Here is a 24050-nt window from a genome sequence, read left to right on the forward strand (position 1 = left end):
CCTTTCAGAAGCAGACAGCAGAGCATTCTGTAAAGGTTAGCACATATCCTCCAAAACCAAGAAGTAAAGTGACTTGCACAAGGCCACCCAAACCACTTGCTTCTATCACATATCCCTGTTCTTTAGCTACTACCCCAAGTATACGTATAACAGAGGTTTTTCCAGGTCTTAAACAAAAGACTGCAAGAGGGGGATTTAGCTCAGCGGCCTCCTAAACAGTCAAGCAGTTAACGCTCTACTCTACAACCTAAGAAGTGAAGACTGATTCAAAAATTACATTTTCTTTACAGCCTACTTAAAATTCTGCAGATTTCAGAGAACAAGCTCTGCGTTGTCTAAACAATTTGGAGTTCATTATTAAAACAAGTAATTATTTTCATTCGGTATCAGGTGACACCAGCCTCAAAAAACATAAATGGCAAAGGTGTCAAGACAATATGGGATGGAGCACTTGTACAAAATGCCTTTACTTGTAGCTTTATTTTAAGTGACTCTGCACTCTTCTTATTCAGTTTGCATACGGCTACTTCAAATCAGTTAAAAATGGAAAAAATAACAGCTTCTCAAGAATAGAAACTTAAAAATCATAGAAGTCTCAGCTTAATTCAGCATGTGCATCAGTGGATTTACTTGTCACCAACTGCACAGCCTAAAAGCCACCAAGGGGGCTGACAAGTGAATAATGTATATATAACAAATGAAAAAAAAAAAGAGGTTATTGTTAACGTAGATCAGACTTCTGTCTGCTATTTGGAAAAAATCCCATAGCTGATCAGTTATTTCATGACTGAAAATATTTTCAGATCAAATTTTTTAGATAACAAACAACATTAAGGTCAAACTTCAAAAGATGAAGGAATGCGATCCCTGATTTTCTAACAAATCCACCCATACAACCAACTGTCTAGCTGCATAGTTCTGGGACAAGGAGCGCAGGCAAATAAAAACCTATCCTTACAGAAAGAAAAAATCTGAAGGTTAATCAATACAGGATGACTTCACAAAATACCATGCAAGCAGATCCATTAACCAGATACATATATGTTTCTTGAAGAAAGCTGGACTCCTATCTCGTTCATGCTTTCTTTTGCTTCAACCCCCCATCATATTTTTAAAAGTTTGCTAAGAACACAACAGATTGGCTACATAAGGGAGCCCTGTGGGTGTACATTACCGCAGAGCACCGACGCAACATAGCACAGTGCAGCAGGTTAACAGCCAGCTAGGAAAGTGTTGGGTGGATAAGTGGAAAGAGGGGTAAATTAGTAGAGAGGAATTTATTATGGAAATTAGGACTATAAGCAACAGTTCCACAGCAAGTGAGCAATACTGAGGTTTCCCAGCGCGTGTTGCAGACATTCACGTGAACAACACAAAACAGCAAAGTGTTCTAGGACATAGCACCACCAACATGAGATGCTGTGACTAATTAGTGGCCCTGCCACTGCATCCAGTTAGCTGTTAGAGGCTTGATTTCTACTGAAACCAAGTACTTCAATATCCAGTTAACAACAAGTGTCGGAGCAATCAGTCAAACACGTGGCTTCAGCCAGAGCAGTTAGGCACGTAACCTTGACTGGTGAGGCAAAACTGAGTCTATAAAATTAGATTAAGACATACCTAGGAATCATTACTAGAAGCACGCAACATAAAATTTTGCTTACTCTTCTTAAAAATGTATCCAAGGAAACAGAAGCTGCACTACATTCTCTGCTACAATACTTGTCCTGTAAGCACAGAAGGAATCTGCACTATGTTGTTACCTTCCCTTCAACAAAACAATGAGTCTCAGTAGTATTCCAGTGACTCAGCTGATGTTTAACAAATAAAAGTAAATGACATTTGAGGAAGCCACTGGCAGGATAGTTTAGTGGCGAACTGTCATAGCAGGTTGAACTGGATTCAGAATAGATTTCCTTGAGACCTGACTTATGTATGTCATCATTGCCCTGTTTAGCAGCACTCCATCCAGCTCCAAATGGGTTGATATGGCCAGAAGGCACAGCACAGTGATAATGACATGAGCTCGAGAGACAGTAGCAAATTAAGCAACAAGAGATTAGTAGCTCTGGTGCTCAGCAGAACTAACCAACCCTTGCAGGTGCTGATGGCACTACACCATTTCCAGGAAAAGCTGTCTGGGGCCGACACAGGCATTTCCACCCAGCACTTCGCTGCACAGCACGGACTCTTAACAAGCCAAGTGTGACATCCGAGCTGGCTGCGTGCAGCATCCTGTTCACAGATTTCATTTCCCATTCCTATAGTTTGGGAGCGAGGGCCTGTAGCTGCGCAGCCCAATTCCCAGATGACTCATCATCATGCAGTAAGACAGAAATGTTTTCTTCAAGGGGTTGGGGAGCTGCTGAGAAACACCAGCACAACTGCTTGCAGAGTCAAGAGCCAGTAAGAGCAAATACATTTTCTTTTGCTCAATCTTCTTAAACCAGTGCAGAGTCTTCTTAAAGCAGATCAGCTCCCCAGTTCTATTTATGTTGTGTCTGTTACTGAATTACTATAACAGAACCGAAAGAGTTGTCAGCGGGGCAATGATGACTGAAGATGGCACTGCCAGAATAATTGTCCATGTAATGACAGTCCCTGATGGGTAACTGCTTGGCAGCGATCACCTACCCACGGCATCCAGCTCTGCTCTCTGTTAAAACCTTGTGATCTCACTGAAGACATTGAGGGCACAGCAGTAGGAATTGCATGTAAAATTACTCAACTGCTTTACACAAATCAGAGCAATCACTCTTCACAGCATCGTTTCAATACACTTTGATTACAAATGCTAACATTTGGTTTCTACTTAAATTTGTGTCTGCTTTGCAAAAGGCTCCAACTTACACAGCTATTTAGGATCTGCTCAGAGCAGACATCCTAAGCTTTTTACCGCTTGCCCCCTCAGCACGTAAAACTATGGATCAGGACATATGCTTCTGCACTACCAACTCTTTCTAGAGCGTTAAAAACTCAAGTTTTTGTAAACGGGTTTTTAAAATTCGAACTAAATAAATACGTAAACAAAAGGATGATGCACAACATTTATTGGCAACTTGAGACCTCCACTTTACAAAACGACTCTCTTTTGGTAGGAGATTTCAATGCATAACTGTGACTCTAACAATGTTGCTAGTGTACTGCAAAAAAATAACTTACTTTTGGCACATCAACTGCCACCTCCCTCATGGCGCTGGGCCTGACATCATTCATCCCTTGCAGGAAGTCATTGAAAGCAATCATCACTGACCCAGCCACCTCGTTGTCTGAGGGGTTAGCTCGCTTCCCCAGAGCTCTCCGCAGTGCGTACAAACCTATTAAAAACAAAACCCATAAAAACATGTAGACTTCATCCTGTTTCTCACAAACACAAAGTGCACAACACACAAACACACGGCAGCGTTGGAAAGGAAATGATAGTCAAAAGCACGTCCCAGCGCCAGGCCTTAACTAGGTCAAGGAACATGCAAGACACTTCTGATGAGAGAGGAAGAAAAAGGGGATCTTATGACCACAGACAGAATATAAACTAAATCAGTTCCAAAAGACAGAACAAAACAGCCCTATCCCTGTGTTCCTGAGATGAAGCTAACAGGACAAAACCTGCACACAGCCATACACTGATCCAAACATTTTTAAATGACAAATTGGGAAGAAGGATAATGAGTATTTGAGACAAGTACTGATTTAACACTTGCAAGATACCCGTAAACGTGTCCATTCCTCTATTTATTAGGACTTTGTTTTCCCCTCCCTTTGCTGTTCTTAAAAAAATAATGCAACTGATGTGATTTCTGTTGCTTTCACTGGGATCCTGTTTTGCTACCTGGTAGGATGCCAAATACCATTATTTTTCTTGATATGCAACAAACACTCCCTCTTTTCTATACCTCTGCAATTCTGAATAGCTCTTCTTTCCTTTCCAGCCATCAGTGTACTTTCCAGATGTACACAGGCCTAGCTTTGACCTTCTCTTTCATTTGGCCAAACCACTGACACACACCATTTATGAATCTTAACGCCAATTCCTAGCTTCTCCCTAAAATCCAGTCCTTCACACCCTGCAGAGGTGGCCCCCACTCACCCCACAGCAGCCCCAGCAGTGCCACCTGCAAGCCCCGCGCATTCAGACCAAGCAACCACAGCGCCCGCTGTGCAAGACGCCCAGAAGCACCATGCTTTTCCCACCGTAAAATTACGCCTTTTAGGGTCTAATACAATTTGGAGTTGTATTGCTGCTATTTCCAATCCAGCTCTATGACTTGGAGCTGTGAAATGTGTGATATATTAATGCGTGATGAGTATAATCCTATATGCAGGCACGCAGACATGTACACACGCAGACATGTAGTACACAGCCTGACGTGTGTTACAAAAAACTAGGACAGTTAGTACGGCACCAGTTTGTCTTGCATGACCATAAAAAGACAAACATTTGTTAAATCTTTTCTATATTTAACCAGAGAAAACATCAATTAGTGCTACAGGAAAGCACAATAAAAGGGATAAGCTGTTTCTGAAAATAGACGTGGTTTTAACTTGCAGCAGATTATTGTCTTTTTTCTGCAGAGGCACTGGTAGATGGGGACATACAAAGTTTCTGACAATGACAGGAATTCTGCATTTCCTACAATATATACAGCGTGTGAAGAGATATAATATCTCCCCTGTGCACCGGTACAGCTGGTGTCTCTCCATAAACTGCCAATTATGACAGAGTCAGAGCACCTGCATTCAATACCCAGGCTCTTAATACAATAATGAAAAAAAAAGTTTGCAATTCAGGTTTCCCCTAGTGCAGAACATCCAGAACTAATAAGATATATAAATAAAAACATTCCATGAGGCCAAGGAGAAAATGAAAATCTGGTCACCAGAGGACATGCATAAAATACAACTCATTTTAACAACCCAGACAATTTTCATGGTTCTTCCTCCCCCACTTCTTCCTTCCTCCAAAACAGTTCATTTTAAGCAAACAAAAGTGAGAAGACACAGATTCATCTCCATAGATTTAAAATTTGCATCCAAGCAGATAAAAAAGCGGGCAGGTTATTCTAGAGCCAGAGCAGCAATGCCATGGAGGGGAGGCAGGTACTGGGGGCCAAGTCCTACGGTTTGGTTTTGGTGAAGTCAATTCATTTGGCACTCGCATCTAAAAAAATGAAAGAATAAATAGCATAGCATGAAGTTAAGGCATAGAGAAAGCAAGTAACTGATTGCTGTTCCTCATTTCTGTACCTAACTGTTCCATCACGTACTAGTTTAGCACAAGGCCCGTCTGATGAATTTTAACCGCCTCATGGTTATCTTCTTCTCATTACATGAGGAATTCCTAACATGAACAAGTTTATTTCAAAAAATTGGGAAAAAAAAAAAACAGGTAAAAGGCACAAAGAGAAGATCACTCTCGAGCATTGTGCTGCCAGTGCTGCCAGGAGCACCCGAGTGAAGTTTCAGCCATCAGCAGCGGGTTTGAAATGCAGCAGCCCTGATCCAGAACAGGAATAAAGAGGTCACAGCTTTCCAAACAAAGCCTGAATTAATTTCAGCATGTGCACGCACACACCATTGCACAGGTCAGCATTTAATTGAAACAATGTTTTACATTAAAACAATAATAAAAAACAGATTGGAAAAGAAAGCATGATTCTTCCTGTTTCCTCCTGTTATCATAATCATTCTTTCCTGCACTTCAGACTGACCTCTACCCAGAGGGGGAAGAAAGTCTTATTAACAGGAGAAGGATACAGCCAGTGGCTTGCCTGAGGGGAAAGAAAACACATCCTTGTCTAGAGACACTGAAAGATATGTGTAATGTAAGGAAATGCAGGGCAGGGTGCAAAATACACCGCTAGAAGCGGCGCACAGGCAAGGGAGGTGTAACACCAGAGCGAACGCAAGTTGATCTGCCCCACAAAACACCGAGCGGCTCGGCTTGGCCATCTGGCTCCTTTGGCATGGGGATGTGCTGTCCGGAGCACGTGCACCGCTGCAAACTGGCTCTGAGCACGGCACGGTTCAGCTTCGCTTGCTCCTTTTGAGACCCAGCTGACCTGAAGGGATCGCTGAATGCCAGCGGCCTCTGTCACTGAAACGCCACTCGGAAGGCAGCATCTGCAACCGTGAGCAGCGCTGATGCTCAGCAGAGTATAAATGGAAAATCCCAGTTTACAAAAAAAAAAAAAAAAAAAAGGAAAGAAACAAGCATAATAAGTCATGCATGATTACCAGCAATGGAAAATAAACAATCTGTTCTAGTCTGGCAACCGTGCGCCCTACCTCACTAACTCATCCTGCCTGTCTAGAACAGAGGAAATTAAGCGGACAGAAGGGGAAAAGACCAGCAGAACGCCTTGTCCTGGTACAGCTGGTCCTCCTTTGGTACGGGGCTGAGCATGAGGTAGATAGCATTGTTCCCCTGCAAGATTTTCCTGCTCATAGCTTGGCTAAGTGCTGGCACATTAGATCATAATCGCAAATGCCTGGGTCTAAAAATAGACTCCACCACGCTGCTACATTTGTCAGTCTGTGTATAATTACACCCTACTGTAAATAATAGAAAGCATCCACCCAAAACAATGAACATTCATACTTTAGGTTTCTAAACCAAATACACACAACACACGAGGAAATCAACCAAACCAAACAAAATCATTAAACACGCTTCTTTCACTGCCCATCAGCCACTTCTTCCACAAATCCGTCTTGCCTGGACTTACTCTACCAGAGGCATAACACCAGCATTTGTAAGCGGCTTCACAAAAATTGTAACTTTCATGCAAGCTTGTTTACAAGAGGAAATGTTTCTTCTTTCCCTGCTAATCCGGCATTTCCCTCCCAAATTACTCTGGCCAAGCCCTGGAGACACATACCATTCCTTGCTGTGACAGCTTTCAGATCCACCACCATGCTCTCCTGCCTGGCTGTAAGAGGAATGCTCAACAGCAAACAAGAGAGATTTCAGCTCCCTAACGGCACTGCATGGGGCATCTTCCTCTACTTCTAGGCCTTTAGACACCGTACTTCAAAATTTAACAGTTTTATACATAGAAATGAACGTTTCATATAACTTAGAATCAATTCTGAACTTTAGAAACCCTAACAGGGGTATACCTGATTTCACAAGCAATGGATACAAAAGTTATTCCAGTGCTTGATAATTTTAAGATAAGGATCTCTTCTTTATTATTTGACAAATTATGCTAGGAAATCTTTTACAGAACTTCATGTATCACTGACTACAAATCGCATGTATTCTTGAACATGTAACCTCATAAATAAATGGAGTTTATAGTCCTTTATTATGATATCGGATGGTCACTTACAAGAAAAAAACCACACGTATCTTGTTGCAGGAACCACCCCTCACCATGGCTAGCTGAGGTGTGTTCCGCCATTTGCATCCTAAGAAACTTCTATAATTTAGGAATGTTTTCTTTTGTTTGGTGATTGTTTTATTTTGTTTGTTTCAAACACAGCAATAAATTTATTGAGGAACAAAAAAATACCTGAAGATAAGGCTACTATAAATATGTTTTTAAAACTTATTTCTTGTGATTTTATTCTCTACATAAAAATGCATGCCCATGTAGAAATTTTTCAAAGAGCAGAAACCCTGAGCTTTTTTTTTTTCCCCTCTCTTGTAATCACATACTGCAATTTGTCTTCAGCTGCCAGCGCTGTATGGTAAAATCCCCAAAGAACTTTCATATACTGTTTGCACAGGAAAGATAATGCCCTTAAATCCCTTGTAACCATAACATTGCAAATTCCCTCAGCTAACCTGAGCATTGATCTACTGTAGGGATTGCATACGCAATTTATAGCCCTTTGTGAGGAGCCCTGGCGTTTGCTGGAACATGTCTGTGGAGCTGACTGCAAGTCGCTGGGAGGTGCAGCAGGGGAGGAGGGAAAGGAAGGAAGGAGGAACTATATTTTCAAAACTCCTTTCATACAGGAAACAGTTTATTCACAGATAGATACGCACACATCATTTATCCTAAGGGAATGACAGCACAGGGAAGTAACGAATCCCAGACTGCCCGTGTTTGTAGCCCGCTCTCACGTGCGGCACACCTAAGCTAAGGTGAGACCCATGTGTGCAAGAAGGAAAACAAGGCCTGCCCGCCTACCTGAACAGCAAGACGCCACAGAGAGCACCTAAATGCTGGTCCAGTTGTAATTAGGATCGCTCTCAGGCCAGGATACAGCTGAGAGTTAGAGTGGGGAAACCAGGGGAAAGCTGCCCTTAAAAATATTCAAGTTCTGCATCCCAAGAGCAGCATCCATTCAACACACAGATACTTACTGATCGCCGGTTTTATTCCTGCAGGACTAACAGAGACCTACAACTTGAGTTACATTTTACCAGAGAATCTTTTGTGAACTTTATTAACTACAAAAAGAACTAAGACTGCTCTCAAACCCCAAGTTTGCCATTATATATTCCTAGAAACCATTTTATCGGGAGCCTGAGAGGGAGTCAGAAAGCCTTGACCTTTTCTGCTACTGCACCATTTTTACAGAGACACATTCTCTAGCTATAGCCATGCTTGAAACACAGGATGCTTCCTTCTCTGCCTGAATTGGCACCAGCTATGGGAAACAGCATTCTTGATGCAGATACTGAGAAAACCTGCACCTTTGCAACCTGATGATGAGCATCGACTCTGAACAGATCAGTTGGCACCTTCCAGGTGCGAGAAAGATGGAGCGAGACAAACCGCTCTGTAGAGCACTCGGTCCCTCCCCATGTACTGCAATGAAAACAAACCCCCACTGATTTTAGTATGGGCAGGGTCAAAATGGATTTGAGACCAAATCTACTACCATCACTGTTACATTTAAAACCAGACTCAACACAAAAGTAGAAAGGAAAAAAGCTGCATACTAGTTGCTTCACAGAGACAATGCTGTATGTGAGCAATGAGAAACCCCAGGGTCAGGAACGAGGTGGGCACATCCCACCTGGGCTCCACACGCTCCTGCTGGTCATGTCTGGCTTAAAGCTCGTGAGTGCTGAAGATGGAGATTGACTGTCTTGGTCTTGTTACGCTGCAAATCAGTGGGATGGAACACGGCATGAGAAAACTCAAACGTTCCAGTCTAAATATCTATTGCAGTGTTACATCTGTATCACGCCTGGGTTTTTCCCAGTTCTCCCAGTTTGGGTTTTCCGCATTTTGAAGTCCAGTGTTCTGCCATTTCTGCAAAAATCTCTCCGGTTCCTAAGAATACAAAGAGATGGCTTATCAAAAATGTAAGTATTATTAATATCCCCTTGAGTTTAGAAAACCATGTTTTCTAAAGAAAAACCATGAAAACCACGTTTCTCTATACCAAAAAGCAAGAGGCCCTTCCCCACATCATTTTGAATGGCCCATGGGAATCAGGATTCAGTCAGAGAATGCAGTAGTAAGTAGTTTGCAACAGCTCAATCTCAACCTTTTTCCACGCTTCCAAAAAAACAAAGTAGACATGGTGTTTTCAGTCACTTTCCATAAAGGAATAAACTATAGCATGTCAGGCAGTGCTTTCCCTTCATAATCTGTAACTGTGACCAGTTAATTTCAAAACAACTCCAAATATGCCCTACAAAACAAACAATCCCATTGCCTTGGCCATCCAGTGCCTTTATCAAAGTCTTCATTTTCAACAGCATCTTGGGTCTAAATTCCTACGCTTAGGAATATAATCCAAGAAAAATATTTACAGTTACTGCACACCCCCGGCAGAACTCTGGCCTAAATTGTCTTGGGAAAGGCTCAAGCTGAACCACGAACTTCAAGGCTTAGAGAAAGGATACAGCTTCGTGCTGCCCTCACACCAGGCCACTTCACCGAGACCATGCTGAGCTGAATGAAGGGCTCAGCTTTGCCTTACGAGGCCAAGAAGCCACGGAGTGAACACAAAGTTTGTCAGATGGAGGGGGCAGCCAGAGGCTGGGCCTCGGGGCACACAGAGATGCACACTAATCCCGTTAGCCCAAGCAGCTCACGCTTCCTGCAAATGGCCCATTTACCTAAACTGCAGAAAAACTCCATTGATCTAACAAAGATGGTCCTGGATTTCAGGGGAATTTGCCTCCCCATTGATTACGGTGAAGAACAAAAAACCTAGGAGCCCTTCAATTCCTTTTTCTTTATAATGCCAGAGGGCTAAGGTGTATGAACAGGTCTTCAGGGTGGGTTAGAGACGTTTTTTTTGGTTCATAAAAGATGCAGCAGAAAGTGTCTCAGAGCCAGCAAAAATACAAATACAGTACCCTACTGAATGACTTCTATTTTTAAAGATCTAGTAGCATATATAATCAATATTCAGAGGTACAGGTTAAAGAGCATAACGGCTTTTCATCCTAGCCATATTACTTATCAGAATGCAGGGGCAATAAAAGGGCCAAGTGAATATCTAGGACAGTAATACCTCGAAACAAGAGGACTCAACATCATGACCTTAAGATAGCAGACTACGCCATAGGTCTACGCGAGCTGCGTGGCTTCCCCAATTCAGCAGGAATGCCGAGTTACACTGGTCAAAAACGTAGCTCAATTTCTTCTTTCTGTAACATTTTGGTAACAGCCAGCTCATGTCAGTGAAGCGTTATAAACCTGAAGGCGAAGCAAGGTGATGCCTTTACCTGTATTGCAATCGGACAACTTCCAAAGCTTTGAGGTAAAGCAGAAGGATGACTGCTGCTTTCACAGAAGTCTGAAAGTTACACTGGTCGCAATGCAGCATCCTTACTGGAACCAAACTGATGTTATTGCAAGAGCAACCACAATTTAAACAAAGACATTTGTTCTTCCTCTCCTCATGATGCTATCTTATCACAGTCCAAGTGTTTTATATCAGCACACTGAAATTATGTGTAGCGAACAAGGATGTTCAAGATAAATTCTAAGAGTTACAAAGCAAATACTTCCTCTCTCTGTAAACAAGATGACTGAACCCACTTCTTGAAGAAATCAAGCTATATTTATATTCACTCTCTTGAAATGCTACAGGCAGCCATAGAAGGATAAGTTTATAATAAATTGCTATATTTGGAAACCTTTGTTGCTAAGCATCTTCTAACATTCAGTACAGTTTATACCATTCATGTCCCTGCTACATAATTAACATTTCATATGTTTTTGAAAAAAAGTGGAGTGCTTATCTTTGTTGTTGAATTAAAACCATTATAATTTTTTTAGGGAATTAATAAAAGGCTGTGTGGCCAATTAATTAAAGCAGAAGCAATGAAATCTCATGGGCATACAAATGCTGACATTACATGCAAGGATAGGGCAGAGTCTATCTCCTGAACACTGCCTCTGCTCGAGATAAAACAATTCAGAATGCAGCTGTTCACACTAAAAGGTAGCCTACTAACCAATTTAGGACACGGGAAACCTCTTCCAGCCTTGAGAACATGACTCTCCCAGCTGCACACATAAGCAAGCCATTTTCTTGGCAAGAATTCTGTGCATGTGAATCCCTCAGAGGGCACTCAAGCCCTCAAGAGTCAACTCATCACATGCTGATGTCCACAGGACACGTACCTTGTGCAACGTCTCGGGCTGGGATACACATACAGAGCTGATGCCTGTCACCCTGTTGTCAGCTCTTGCAACGATACCATAAGCTTCATAATTCTTCATAATTTTTTCATACATTCATGTAATTTTGTCATTTCATTTTATAAAATGCTAAAACTCTATCTTCTGTAGCAGCAAAGAAGGTATTGAAAGAAAAATCCACAAATACTTGAAATAATCAAAACAGTGCTTAACCGATGATTACGACCATTTGTACTTCAGTATTTCACAGGTGCCTGGTCACAGTAACCTGTTTGGAAAAATTCAGTGCACAATGCACTGATTCTCAGATTTCTTGACCTCCTTTCCTCCCGTTGCCCATTCCAGCATAGACAGCACTGCAGTTTCGTACGCACCATACACGCAGGAGCTGAGAAGTGTTCAGTGCAAGCTGAACTTTAAAAGCTCCTTAAACTCCTTAATCACTTCCATGAAAATGCACTGAGCTGCTGAACAGAACAGACAACTGGCCTGTCTGACCCCAGAAGTATCGCTAAGCACTCCTTGCATGGAAGAAAAAACAAGTCCTGCCAAGAAACCAGTTGGAATATGGTTAACGCTACAAGAGCTATTTACTTTTCATTAATCCACGTTCTTCAGAATTGTATAGAAGACAAACAAAAGCTTTTATAACGAAGTATCTTCGGAAACCTAACTAGTGACGCCAAAGTGAAAGTTTTGGCTGCCGTAGCCCTACAATTACTCCATTTACCATGTCATATTAATTTCTACAGCCTTGGTTTATATAAGCAGTATATACACAATATATATAATATTGCGTATAAAAAAACAGAGTTGAAGTATAAAGATAAGGAAGGACGAGTCCTTTAAAAATTATCTAAACTTTGTATTAAGAATATAAACATATTTAGCTTGTAAACTTTCAGGCTTTCCAGCCACAAAGAAAGTAACTAAAGATGCAAATGGGGTAACTGGGACTCCGGAGTCTCCCAAAGACCAATGCTGCAATACAACTGGCAAGCACGATAATCTTGTGCTAAAAACTGAACGGGTATTTCTGAGCTCAGAATTCATGCTTCTAAATTAATTTCCACATTTTACCTGTACTTACATGCACATCATGAGTGAAAGTTACATCTAACTTGAAAACTTGTGAAGGTACCCAACTCAGATACTGCCTGAATACTAAACATCTTGGTTACTCAGAAGCGCGCATCAGCAGTCCTAACTACATGTTTATATCAGGTTTTATATTTTAATATACACGAATATTACGTTCAATTCTGAGCACCACATTACCAAAAGGTTATTGACAAACTGGAGGGAGTTCAGAGAAAATCAACAGAAGTTCTCAGAAGGCAGGAAGGACTTATTTATGAGGAAAGATTAAACGAGCTAAATATTTATAGTTTGGCGAAGTAATGAATGAGGAGGTAGGGGACATGACAACAGCCCACAGATATCGTAAGGGTGTAAACACTGCGGAGGGGGACTGGACGTGTTATACAAGGATGCAAATAGAAATAATGGGATAAAAGTAAACAAGGAAAACTTAGGATGAATATCAGAGAACATTCCTGGACAGCAAGCCATTTTGGCCCACGGCACAGTTAGTGAAGCAATAGAAGCCCATTGCTCACAACAACAAACAAGACTAGACAAAACACTGGAAAACTTGCCATATGGAATAACCCTGCGCTGCTAAGGAGAAATATTGCTTCATAAAAGCTAGTCTTTTCTAAGTTTAACTCCAGTGAAAGTAGTAATATTTTACAAGGTGTTGAAAATTTAATATAAAAAAAATAGATTTCGAGAGCTTAAATGGCGAAGAAAAAACCCTACTAAGAACATTCCTTAACCACAAAGCAATTTAAATTCAGTGTGCGTAATGCTTCCAAATCATGCTTATGCAGTTTTTTGAAAAGGAAAAAATACATGTCGGCTGCAAAGAATTAAAGCAGCTGGACTGTGTTTTCCCCAGCAGAGGTCACTCCAAGTTAGCAAATGACAAGGAAATGTAACAGCACAGACTCCAGCTTCAGGGAAGGCTAATAAAAAGGAGACGAACCTAGTTCCGAGCACTGACTTTGGATGCAAAGCTCCCGGATGACAGCGTGTCCTGCAGTCAGACACCACTAGATGCCAGAGCTTTTGGATCTACACAGAGCTCAGAAAACACGTAACATTCAATTTACACAACATTCAGAATTTATTGTCTAAAAAGCCCTCATGAAGTGGGTAAATATCACCTATTTGCAGCCAGATGAAATCAATGTGTGCATGCATGAGCAGCGCCTAGGCTGGATTGTGTTTGGAATTCAAGCCACAACATTTTCACTCAAAATTTTACATTACATGAGCTAAGGGTTTACTATGTCAGGACTGTGACACAGGTAGACTGACAGACTCCCAAAAACAGAGGGAGGAAAACAAAAAGGGGTCTGCTCTGTTGCTGTTTGTATACATTTGTTTTTAAAAGAATGTTTGGTATCTTAAAGCAGAGCTTAAAACACAACCCTAAGCAGCAGAAGAATGCTATAAAAATAATGCTCTCAGTCCATACAAATTTCTTCCTCTTGATCCATACAAAAGGCCAAATTCGTATTTGAGGACTATCCCTTAAAAATTCTGGAAACTGGCAAGCAAAAGCCTTGCCGTTCCAGGTGCCATCAGCCCTAATAAAATTTCCATCAGCTTAATAGTTAATTCTGATGCAAGAATTAACTGAGCATTATGCCACTGCCAGAGGATGCTGTCTGGGTGCCAAAGGAAATAAAAGTAACCAGCACATACAGCAAATACATACTTGCCAACTACAAGGGAGCAAATATGCGTAAGCAGAACTGAAGAGTCATATTTTGACTAGACTGCTTTAGGCAGCTGCTCATGGGCAGATTTAAGGTCACTTAAACCGCGCCGACGCATTCTAGCAAAATACAAGAATTGATAGAGCGCACTTTTAGTATTTCATCCAGTGAATACAGAAGTGAACTCGTGTTTAAGTGTTGCCTGGAACATAGCGAACCCTTGCTGCGTGACGCGTGGACAACTCTCCGGAGCTGTGCCTGCACCGGAGGCCACGGGAGGCTTTCCAGCCCCCAGCCCGGGCTGCACGCCCCAGCTCCACTGCCCAACCTCACCCAGAGCACGCGGTCCCACGGCACCGCTCACAAGTTCCTTGTCTGTAGACAAACGACACAAAATACAGAAGCAACCACGCAGGCTCATTGCTTCTGCATCCTGGTGATCAGGACCTGCAGGACAAGCTGTCCAGCCTGAGACGCTTGGGATTTTCATACAGAAGGGGGAGGCTGGAGTACAAGCAGAAAAACTTTTAGGGGTCAGTCAGTTAACTCGCTAAACCTTTGGTAAACTGAGACACAGCTAGCTATCTGGTGTGCTAGGGATGGCACATGGGAATCCCTAGTCTTATTAACATTTATTTTTAAAATTGACGAATACTCAGAAGTGTTTTCCCGGTCTGCCCAGGAGCAGCTGGTTTTCTTCATGCTCTATGATCGGCTATGTTTCCTTCGACACAAAAATTACCAGGTCTCATCCCTTTAAAAGCCATTACTAGACTGTGGATTTTTATTTTTTACACAAAAGAAAAAGACTAAAAATGAAGTAAGATTCTGAATAAGATACACAGCCCCTTACCTGCTTCTTTGCACAAGGCTGCTAAGTCTGCACCTACATAGCCATGCGCGCTATCAGCCAGTTGCACCAGCTCTGCAGCTGTGAGCGAATGGGGAACTTTCTTCAGAAGCTTTTGGAGTATGTCCAGACGGTCTTGGGCATTAGGAATCCCAATTTCTATTTCTTTATCAAAACGGCCGGGTCTGCGCAGTGCCGCATCCAGAGCATGGGGACGATTGGTGGCCCCAAGTACCATAAGCTGCCCTTCGCTGCCCTCCTGAACATGTCAAATAACAGAAAATAATTAAACTAAATTAATAGTCATGTAGCTTATAAGCATATTTCCTGCTTACTTTTCACAGCTACTACACACATTAAATCCTGATGCTAGGTCTCAAGGAACAAAGCAAACATTTCCTAATATACACCCCACAAGTGATCCCACCCAACCTGTGCCCGCAATGTAGCACTACCTTAGGTTTTATGTACATACAAATAACACAAAAGAAACTTTACCCCAAGATCCCCTCATCCCAGTGTATCCCACTCTAATTCCCAAGAACTTGCTTTCCTGTATCAGGAGAGTAAGCACTGAAGAAAAAAAAATTAAGTGTTTGAGCAAAAAGGCAGTGCTGGCACAAGATCAGAAAGGTATCAACAGGCCTTGAACAAGCAAGGCTGGGAAGCACATCATTTAAGGTATAAAAACCATCAGAGACAGCAGGTTGTAAAACCTCCTGTAGGCTCAGCAGGAAAAGCAAGGTCAAAAATCCTAACCGATTTCCTCAAGCTCTGCTTTTTCACTGTTAAAGGGAGGCAAAATCAGGTAGGTGGCTTGCAGTGCTATTCTGGTTTTGAGAATGAAGTACTTCTCCATGGAGGACGCCCACCACCATCAGAAAATATCTTCTGACTGTGAACAATCCCAGACTGGTCAGCAAAAACAAGTATGCAGGAAAATAGCAAGAAGTTTGCAGATTAAATAAACAGCAGAGACTGCTTTTTCACACCGTGGACAGAGTTCTTTAATCCTTCGTGCTAATAATCAGAAAATAATAAATGAGAGATCGGCAAACTTTATGGCCTTAATTCATAATGCACAAATGTCAATTAAATCTATTGTTTCTTCAGTAGGCTTTTGTTTATATCCTAGATTTTACTATGGCAATCGTAAAATCATCATTTCCTTCAGTAATGCAGACCGCCTATCATCAGAAGTATCTTGACTTCTTTGATTTCAGAGCAATCAAAGTCTCTGGCTTAGTTCAATGGTAGGCTATCACTAAAATTTCAGTTTTACCTCTAAAACTACAGAAGTTGGAGAAGGCAAATGAAAGGCAGTGAATGGAAAATTCACTTTTTTTTTTTTAATTTCACAGTTATCAGGCAACATTCCCTTCCTATGCATAGCATCCAAAAACCATTAGATTACTATATAAAGTTTCACCTAAGGCTATTTTCTTTTCCCTAGATGATGCATCTAAAATTGGCTGCACTATAGAAGCAAAGTTATTTTGCTCAGTTAGTCCCCATATGCATTAATTGTCTCAGTAAGTCTACTTACCGAGCCAATGCCATCCATTAACGTCAGCAAGGAAGCAACAACTCTCTTTTCAACTTCATTCTGAGCCCCTTCTCTTTTTGGACATAGTGCATCCAACTCATCTATAAATATAATGGAGGGGCGACTGGGAAAAACAAAACAAAACAAACAAAAACTTCAGTAGCTCAGGAGGACTGAAAACATCAAGACCGAGACATGCAAAGCAGTTTAAGGAAAACATCCAGGCCCAATGAAAATTAACAAGCACTCCACTCCCTCAGGCAACTGAAAGTTTCAGCCTTGAACGTGGCACTACTCTAAGAGATAACTACAGTAAGAAATTAGACAACACCTTAACGCTGACCAGCCCACGTTCCTATGCCTCTCTCCCAAAGACTCAACACTAAAAATACTGTTTTCATAAGTAAAAACTCAGCATTTTGTTTGCCATCTCCACAAATACAGGACGTGATAGCATTTTACTAATGTATTGTGAACAACCACCACCTGGAAGTCTGAAGTCTGCCTTGACCAGGTCGAATAATTTTGGGCAGAACGCCACCCTAAGTCAGAGGCACGCTATACCCAGGACCAACACTAGCTCATTTAGAGCCAGCTACCGTGTCTCAGCTCAGCACTGCTCTGCTCTCCAAAAATAAAACTAGACAGAAAAATTTGGATCCGGGTGAAACTCTGGCTTGTGCTTCCATCTGCCGAAATAAGTGTACAATGCACTAATGATACAGATCGAGCAATCCGGCACCATCTGTAACAGTCCCCGAACCAGGGCAGTGTCCTAAAGCATTTAACAGGCATACTAGAATTTCACTGCTTTCCTTTCAGTTAAGCACTATATAAATACATTTATTTCCTTTTAAAAACCGCTGCAGGAAAAAATTACGATTCAAAGATTCTTGCAAATGTTTTTCTTTCAAAAACATCAACGTTAACATGAACGCTGGAACCAGCACCGCAAATAAGTGAGCGTGAATACGATTAGTGAAAAGAACAAACCGTAGAGAAGCTTCAGCAAATATCTGACGTAATCTTGATTCAGATTCTCCATAAAACCTACAATAATTAAAACATTTTAATAAGAAACTTTTTTTTTTTAATCGGTATTTTCCAGGCAACTTGGAAAATTACTGCTCTTGTGTGTTCCAAAAAGCCACAGCACACCCTTTCAAAGTCTCCAGCACATTTATGAAGCACATGCAAATCTACAAGAACCTTCATTTCCGCAAGGACAAAAATTAAGGTAAAACTGGGCTCAGGCAAAGATACAACTATTTTCCAGGCAGCAAAAAAATTAAGGGAAAAGCTTGTATCTTCTGATTCTGCATCTGTATTTTTAAAGAAACAAAAAAAATAGTTTGCTGGAGTCATCAATCTGTGCATTGTCGCCTTTGAATTTCAAATACTCTTTAACAAGTCACTCCTCTTGTTGCAGAAATAACTTAACACATAACTGTGAATGCAGCTTTAGCCCTCTTTTTAATTTAGTCCATGCCTTACCCAAATTTCTAAGCCAAATCCAATGAAACTCTTTGATTGCAAAAACAAACACAACCTCTACTTGAGAGGACCCTTTTTCCCGTTTGTTTTTGACTCTTGGACAGATAGCCCAGAGCCAGTTCTACAGAGAGGATGATGGATCGATGGTGGATCGCCAACGGGTAGATGCCAGTACAGATTTAGGGCTAATATATTTGTAGAATTAATGAAAATAAATTGGGTGGACTTACTTGCTTATTATTTCAGGACCGTTAATAACGGTTACATGAGCTCCAACCTCATTTGCAATGGCTTTGGCAATCATCGTCTTCCCGGTACCTGGAGGGCCATACAACAGCACTCCTCTAGGAGGAGGGATTCCTTTGAACAAGCACATGCACACAAACAGAGAAGAAAGTTACTTGTGATAAATGCCTGACTGAACAAGCTCCATTTGCACATTACACTGCCCCATAGTTATTACCGATTAGAACTTGAACTCGGAATTAACTTCTCTAGCCAACATTATTCTTACCATTGTGATTAAATGGTATGCCTTCAGGGGGAACAGCCCTCTGCACAAAACATTTGTGGCACTTAGATAGGACACACATCTAGGTTTTATACTTCTGAAGTCCAAATGATTTTGTTTAAACTGCAACAATTTAAACTGTTTTATTTTTTCAGTTTTAATATGATCATTTTCCCCACGCTTTGTGCTTTTTTTTTCCTGAAAAATTATTGAACTAACCACCTAATCTTCATGAATGTACTTAATAAAGTTACTTGCGACTGTTACAGTGTCATTATTAAAAATTTCCAACAGAAAACCACTTTTTTCAACAGTCCAAAAGTTTCAGAAATACTGCGAGGCTTGATTGAAGTACCTAGCTACACCTTAAATACTTTGAAAAAAGATGAAAAATACACATCCACTCCTTAAAAGGATGAATTTGCCTCTTTACAAGCAAACGTTGAGAGCCAAAACAGACAGAAACATTCATGCACAGAACATAAAGGACAATGGAAGAACCAGGCATTCCTGGATATTGTTACAACTGGACAGAAACTACAGATAACTGCAGAAAAGTAAGATTATGATCCCAGGCCAACAGCTGGAAAAAGCATTTCAAACCAGCAGAGGCAAATTAAAAGGGCACAAAGCCAAAAGCAGAAAGTGAAAATTTAAAAAGCAAAAAGAAGAGACAAACTGTGGACAAAGTATTGACCGTGCCACGGAAGGCAGTGCTGAAGCATGACCAGAGAAGAAACACCAGCTGGGTGCTGCAATCGAATGATGCTTGCAGGAGAGGTTACACGACAGCGGTGACATGGGTAAGTCACCTGGTGAGGACAGGAAGCCTGAATCTTAAGAACTACTTTACTTGAAAGAACAGTATCTGCTAATCGATAGAGGCTAGCAATAAAGTGTCTGTACAGACAGGTTACTTCCTAACAGTCCATTACAGCATGTGCTGCTCCCTCGTGTGGCGTTTCTGGGGCTGGCAAGAAATGGAGCTGCTGAACCAAAGGTCTTGCCTCCAGCGACATCCTCGCTGCCTCACCCGCGGGCAGGCAAGGGCTCACGGCACTTGGATGGCTACCAAAAGCTTAGCTGGCAGGGAAGCATCATCTTCTCTCATGTAATTAGCAGAGAATCTGATCAAGCCCTTTTAGGACAAAGGGTGAAGAATGCTGATGCTGAAGCAAGGCTTCTGCCAGCACAGAAACACGTGGTGGTGCAGAGGCTGGAGGTCAGAGCACAGAGCTGGACGACGCGGGGCTGAAGTCTCCTCGCACCACCCCACTGACACCCCCGGGCCGTGCCCACGCCACGCACACTGAAAGAACCACTCGTGACTCATGGACATCGTCTCCGTGGTCACTGCACTCACCTCCTCTTTAACAGGTGTGTGTGGGAAGAGGGGAGGCAGAGAAATAAAAAGCCTCAAAGCCACGATACGAAAGAAATATTTATAGGCAAGAGCCCTGTCTCACAGCAATGCACACCGAGACAAGTACAGTGAGCAGACATGCCTGCTTTATGTGCATATCCTTTTGTAATAAATACACAGTACAGTTTTATCTTTGTCACGAAAGTCCTCTCAGTTCATATATATGTTAGATATAATTTAAAATATGGCAGCAGTACTCATATTAATTTTTCAACCCTGTAATTCCATACTAAACTCAGCAAGCAGTTTGGCTTAACAGACTTGAATACTTCCTTAATATTTTACAGGAACCCTACAACAGACAGGGATAAAGACAGCAGAAGAATTAATCTGTCCTAATTTTTATCAACTTTAAAAATACGTCATTAGTTGACTCTGCCAAAAAAAAAAAAAAAAAAGGTTTTAGGAAGCCACAAGAAACATATGTACCTTTCAAACATCCAAGTATAAAACTCTTTGCTGTTTGCTATAAACTCTGCGTATGCATACCTGAGTTTTCCTGGAGATACATATTTCTTTCCTACTGAATTATTTTTCACAAAGCTAATAATTACATCTCCGTTACATCCATACATTTTAAACTATAAAACAGTTTGACATTGTTTGGACACACAAGTGTACTGAATTAGCGTTACATAAAATCCAGGGCATATTTCTGGAAGAGTAACTTGGTTAAAAAAGAAGTCATGTTAAAGAAAAAAAAAAAAAAGTATCAAATGAAGGAAGCCAACTCTTAGGCATCATACCGTAACTCTTGAACAGTTCAGCTTGCTTCATGGGCAGTTCAATTGTTTCTCTAATAGTTTTGAGCTGGCTGCTTAAACCTCCTATCATATCATAGGTAACTCGGGATTCACAGTCACCGTCGTCTGCTACGCCGGTCCTGGTTTCAACAAACTGGATTCTAGTTCTCGAAGAAATGTAATAAAAACTGTCTGTGCTGCTTGCTGCTCCCGCCTTGCCAGGCGGCAGGAGTCCCTCCCTGCCTCCCGGCCCGGCCGGCTGTGAGCCATGGGGCAGGTCTGCACCGACCCCCGGGCTGCCAGTCGGGGCTCCCTCAGCAGAGCCGTGCCTGCTGGATGCCGCGGCAGAGCTGGGGGGAACTGGTGAGGCTGGGTCCATCCGCCTGCTCGGTGTGCTCACGGACGCAGCCCCGGGGTTTTCGTCCAGGTCCAGCCCGCTGAGCTGCAAGGACAAATCTAGCGCGCTCGCCTCCAGGTCAGATTTCTCCAGGTCTGGCTCCTGCGTTTCGCTGGAGGTGGCCGGGGCGGTCAGCTCTGTGCCATCAGTTCCTTTCACTCTCATCACCACGATGTTACAAAGTTTGCCATAGAAAGAGAAAGCCAGGAGGTTTCCCGGTAAAACCACTTTCCCATCTATGATAAAGAAAAAAAAGAAATTTCAATCTATTTTGGCAGCAAGAACTTTAAGACTTTTAAGAATACTTTCTTCTAAGTAAGCCTGAAGAGTGCTACAAATTAACGTAACAGAAGGTAGTTAGGTAATTTAAAGGTAATTTCAGGTAATTTAAATGATCCTTCCATACACAAGCAGACTGCACTGGATAAACATTTGTCATCATACATAAACTCCCTACTAAGCTCATCGTTACTTGGAGTTTTTTGAACTTCATATAAGCTGAGATTAGGGAATTAGTGCTGTAAGAAGTAAAAATTTTGTATTTGCTGTGTGCCTCATAGGTTCACAATATTGCATGTTTAGCCCGAGTCTTGCCCTAAAAAGGGGAAGGTTTTAGCCTTTGTGTTGACACAGACAGATTTGGAAATGGGATCTACTAAATGCAACCTACAGGCACAAAAAAAAAAAAAAACAGACGCCAAAAGCAAAAATGTACACAAGATTTATTATTTTCAGCCAAACTCATGGATTTGGAATCCAGTTCATGTTTACTGTTTCTTAGCTTGTCAACAGCGTTATTAATTCCTGAACCAGAAGATTACCACTGAGAAGAAAAACTACACCTCCCAGTAACAATACCGTGAAATAAAACTTACCCTGTTTTATTTTTTTTCCTTACACATATCTACCACACAACGAAGAGCAATTTTGGTTATTTACTACCAATGTAGAAAAGATTCAGAGTATGGGATTTCGTGCTAATACTGATGCTTTATCTTGTTTTTAATGCATAACATTGTACTCTTGTTCGTCACAAAACAAGTAAATTCTGAAGTGCACCACAGTATCAGCCAGAAGGCCAACAACAATAGCTAAACAACTAACTGGAAACAGCAATAGGTACAATGAATAAACAAACAGGATTAAGGCAAGTTAGATATTTATAGCATAGTAAAATGATTCGGCCAAAAGACAACAGATCCCTGAGAGAAGTGTGAGCAGACAAAACCTGACCTTCCACTACAAATTTAAACAGTCAAACAAAATGCAACAAAATTTATACCTAGGTTTCTCAGCAGACAGACAGACATTTCCTCAGCTTTAATACAGGCATCTTTGTCCCTGTGATTGGAAGAAAAAGGAAAAAAAAAATCCAATCAATAACTACTGCAAAAACAAAACAAGAGTCGATATCACTGAGGCACCTGATGATAACTACTACCTACTTTTCACGATACTATTTACAGTCTTTGGCTCATATCGTAGTCACACAGCTAAATAAGAAGCACACATATTTAACTTGTTTCATTTTTTCCCCATACAAAATGCTGTGATAATCAATACAGTTAGTTATATTTACTAATACAGACTACATGCTTCTCATCTCAGCACACAGAATGGCCACTGCTACGTTTACAGATCAGAAAGGTCTCTTTCACCCCCGCAAACACACATACGTATCATCTACTGATTAAACTGGCACCTTGAACATTTGCAATACCGTGCATGTCTTTTAAACACTGCACATCCACTGTCAATACTACACAAGTTTTCTCCACAATGCATTTTCTAGTCTTCTATTTAATGGAGCTTAAGTGACTCAGGAGATCTTAAGCCCCTTCCCGAGCCAGCCCTGGCCAGGCGTACAGCATTTTCTGAAACACAGACTCATCGCTGGGATTTAACACATGGCTGAGCACATGTGCTCTCAATCCAAAGCAAATGAAAAGTAAAAGCTGTCTCATATGAACTGCTTTCACTAGTGTTTATATTGACACATTTTACATCACATACATGACTCATTAAGAGCACAGATGTCATTAACTCTCCCTGCTCCTCAGATACCCTGCAACATCACACGTGGTCATTCAATCACTTTTTCATGACAGTTTGTCCATACAATCTTTATCCTGTTTCATTGGCAGCTTTACCTTTTATTAAAGCCATTAAACCATCGTTATAATTCATTACCATTTATCCCACTCAGCCAACCTGTAAGCACCTCACACATCAGCCCTTCTGTTTTCACAAGAAAATGAAGCTTTCACAAGGCCCATTCTGCACATGGGAGTCCCCAGCCTCTGTAAGCTCTTTGATACGTGTAATGAAAAGCGTTACACAGAGAGGTGAACAGCATCATCAAAGGCATTTAGAGCAGCTGCAAATAAACTTATGATCAAGAGAGGGAGCTCTAAACCTAGAAATAAACATTAATTTCTCAACTTTAATGATTTGAGGGAAAGCAGGATATTACGCTAATTTACAGGAGAGCTCTCAATAAAATCACAGCCATTCCTGGCAAATAAACACACACTCAATTACACTGTTAAGGTCTGAGGTTGGGGGTTGATTACTGACTTGGAAAATAGAGCTAAATTATGCATGCAAGCAAATCCACAGAGATAGTAATTTTCAGAGAATAAATTACACCTGTAAAGTGTCTAGAAAATTAGGAAACACTGGAATAATGGTATTTCCATTTATTCTTTTAATAATTAACATTCTTATCTGATAGGA

The 24050-nt window shown here is 41.3% G+C and overlaps 1 protein-coding gene across 3 annotated transcripts in view; it reads right to left on the reverse strand.

Annotated features, from left to right (window-relative positions):
• Window positions 1-24050, reverse strand: part of SPATA5 (spermatogenesis associated 5) — a 189810-nt gene that overhangs the window by 162148 nt on the left and 3612 nt on the right. For all 3 annotated transcript variants that reach the window (XM_040556385.1, XM_040556387.1, XM_040556386.1), the window contains exons 4-10: window positions 22597-22655; window positions 20921-21550; window positions 18471-18600; window positions 17740-17796; window positions 16747-16870; window positions 15204-15459; window positions 3163-3317 (exon numbers count right to left, since the gene is read on the reverse strand). In XM_040556385.1, coding sequence (XP_040412319.1) covers window positions 3163-3317; window positions 15204-15459; window positions 16747-16870; window positions 17740-17796; window positions 18471-18600; window positions 20921-21550; window positions 22597-22655 — 1411 coding nt within the window. The remainder of the gene's footprint in view (window positions 1-3162; window positions 3318-15203; window positions 15460-16746; window positions 16871-17739; window positions 17797-18470; window positions 18601-20920; window positions 21551-22596; window positions 22656-24050) is intronic.

This window comes from Cygnus olor, chromosome 4, assembly GCF_009769625.2.
Source record: "Cygnus olor isolate bCygOlo1 chromosome 4, bCygOlo1.pri.v2, whole genome shotgun sequence".
Taxonomy (NCBI): Eukaryota; Metazoa; Chordata; class Aves; order Anseriformes; family Anatidae; genus Cygnus; species Cygnus olor.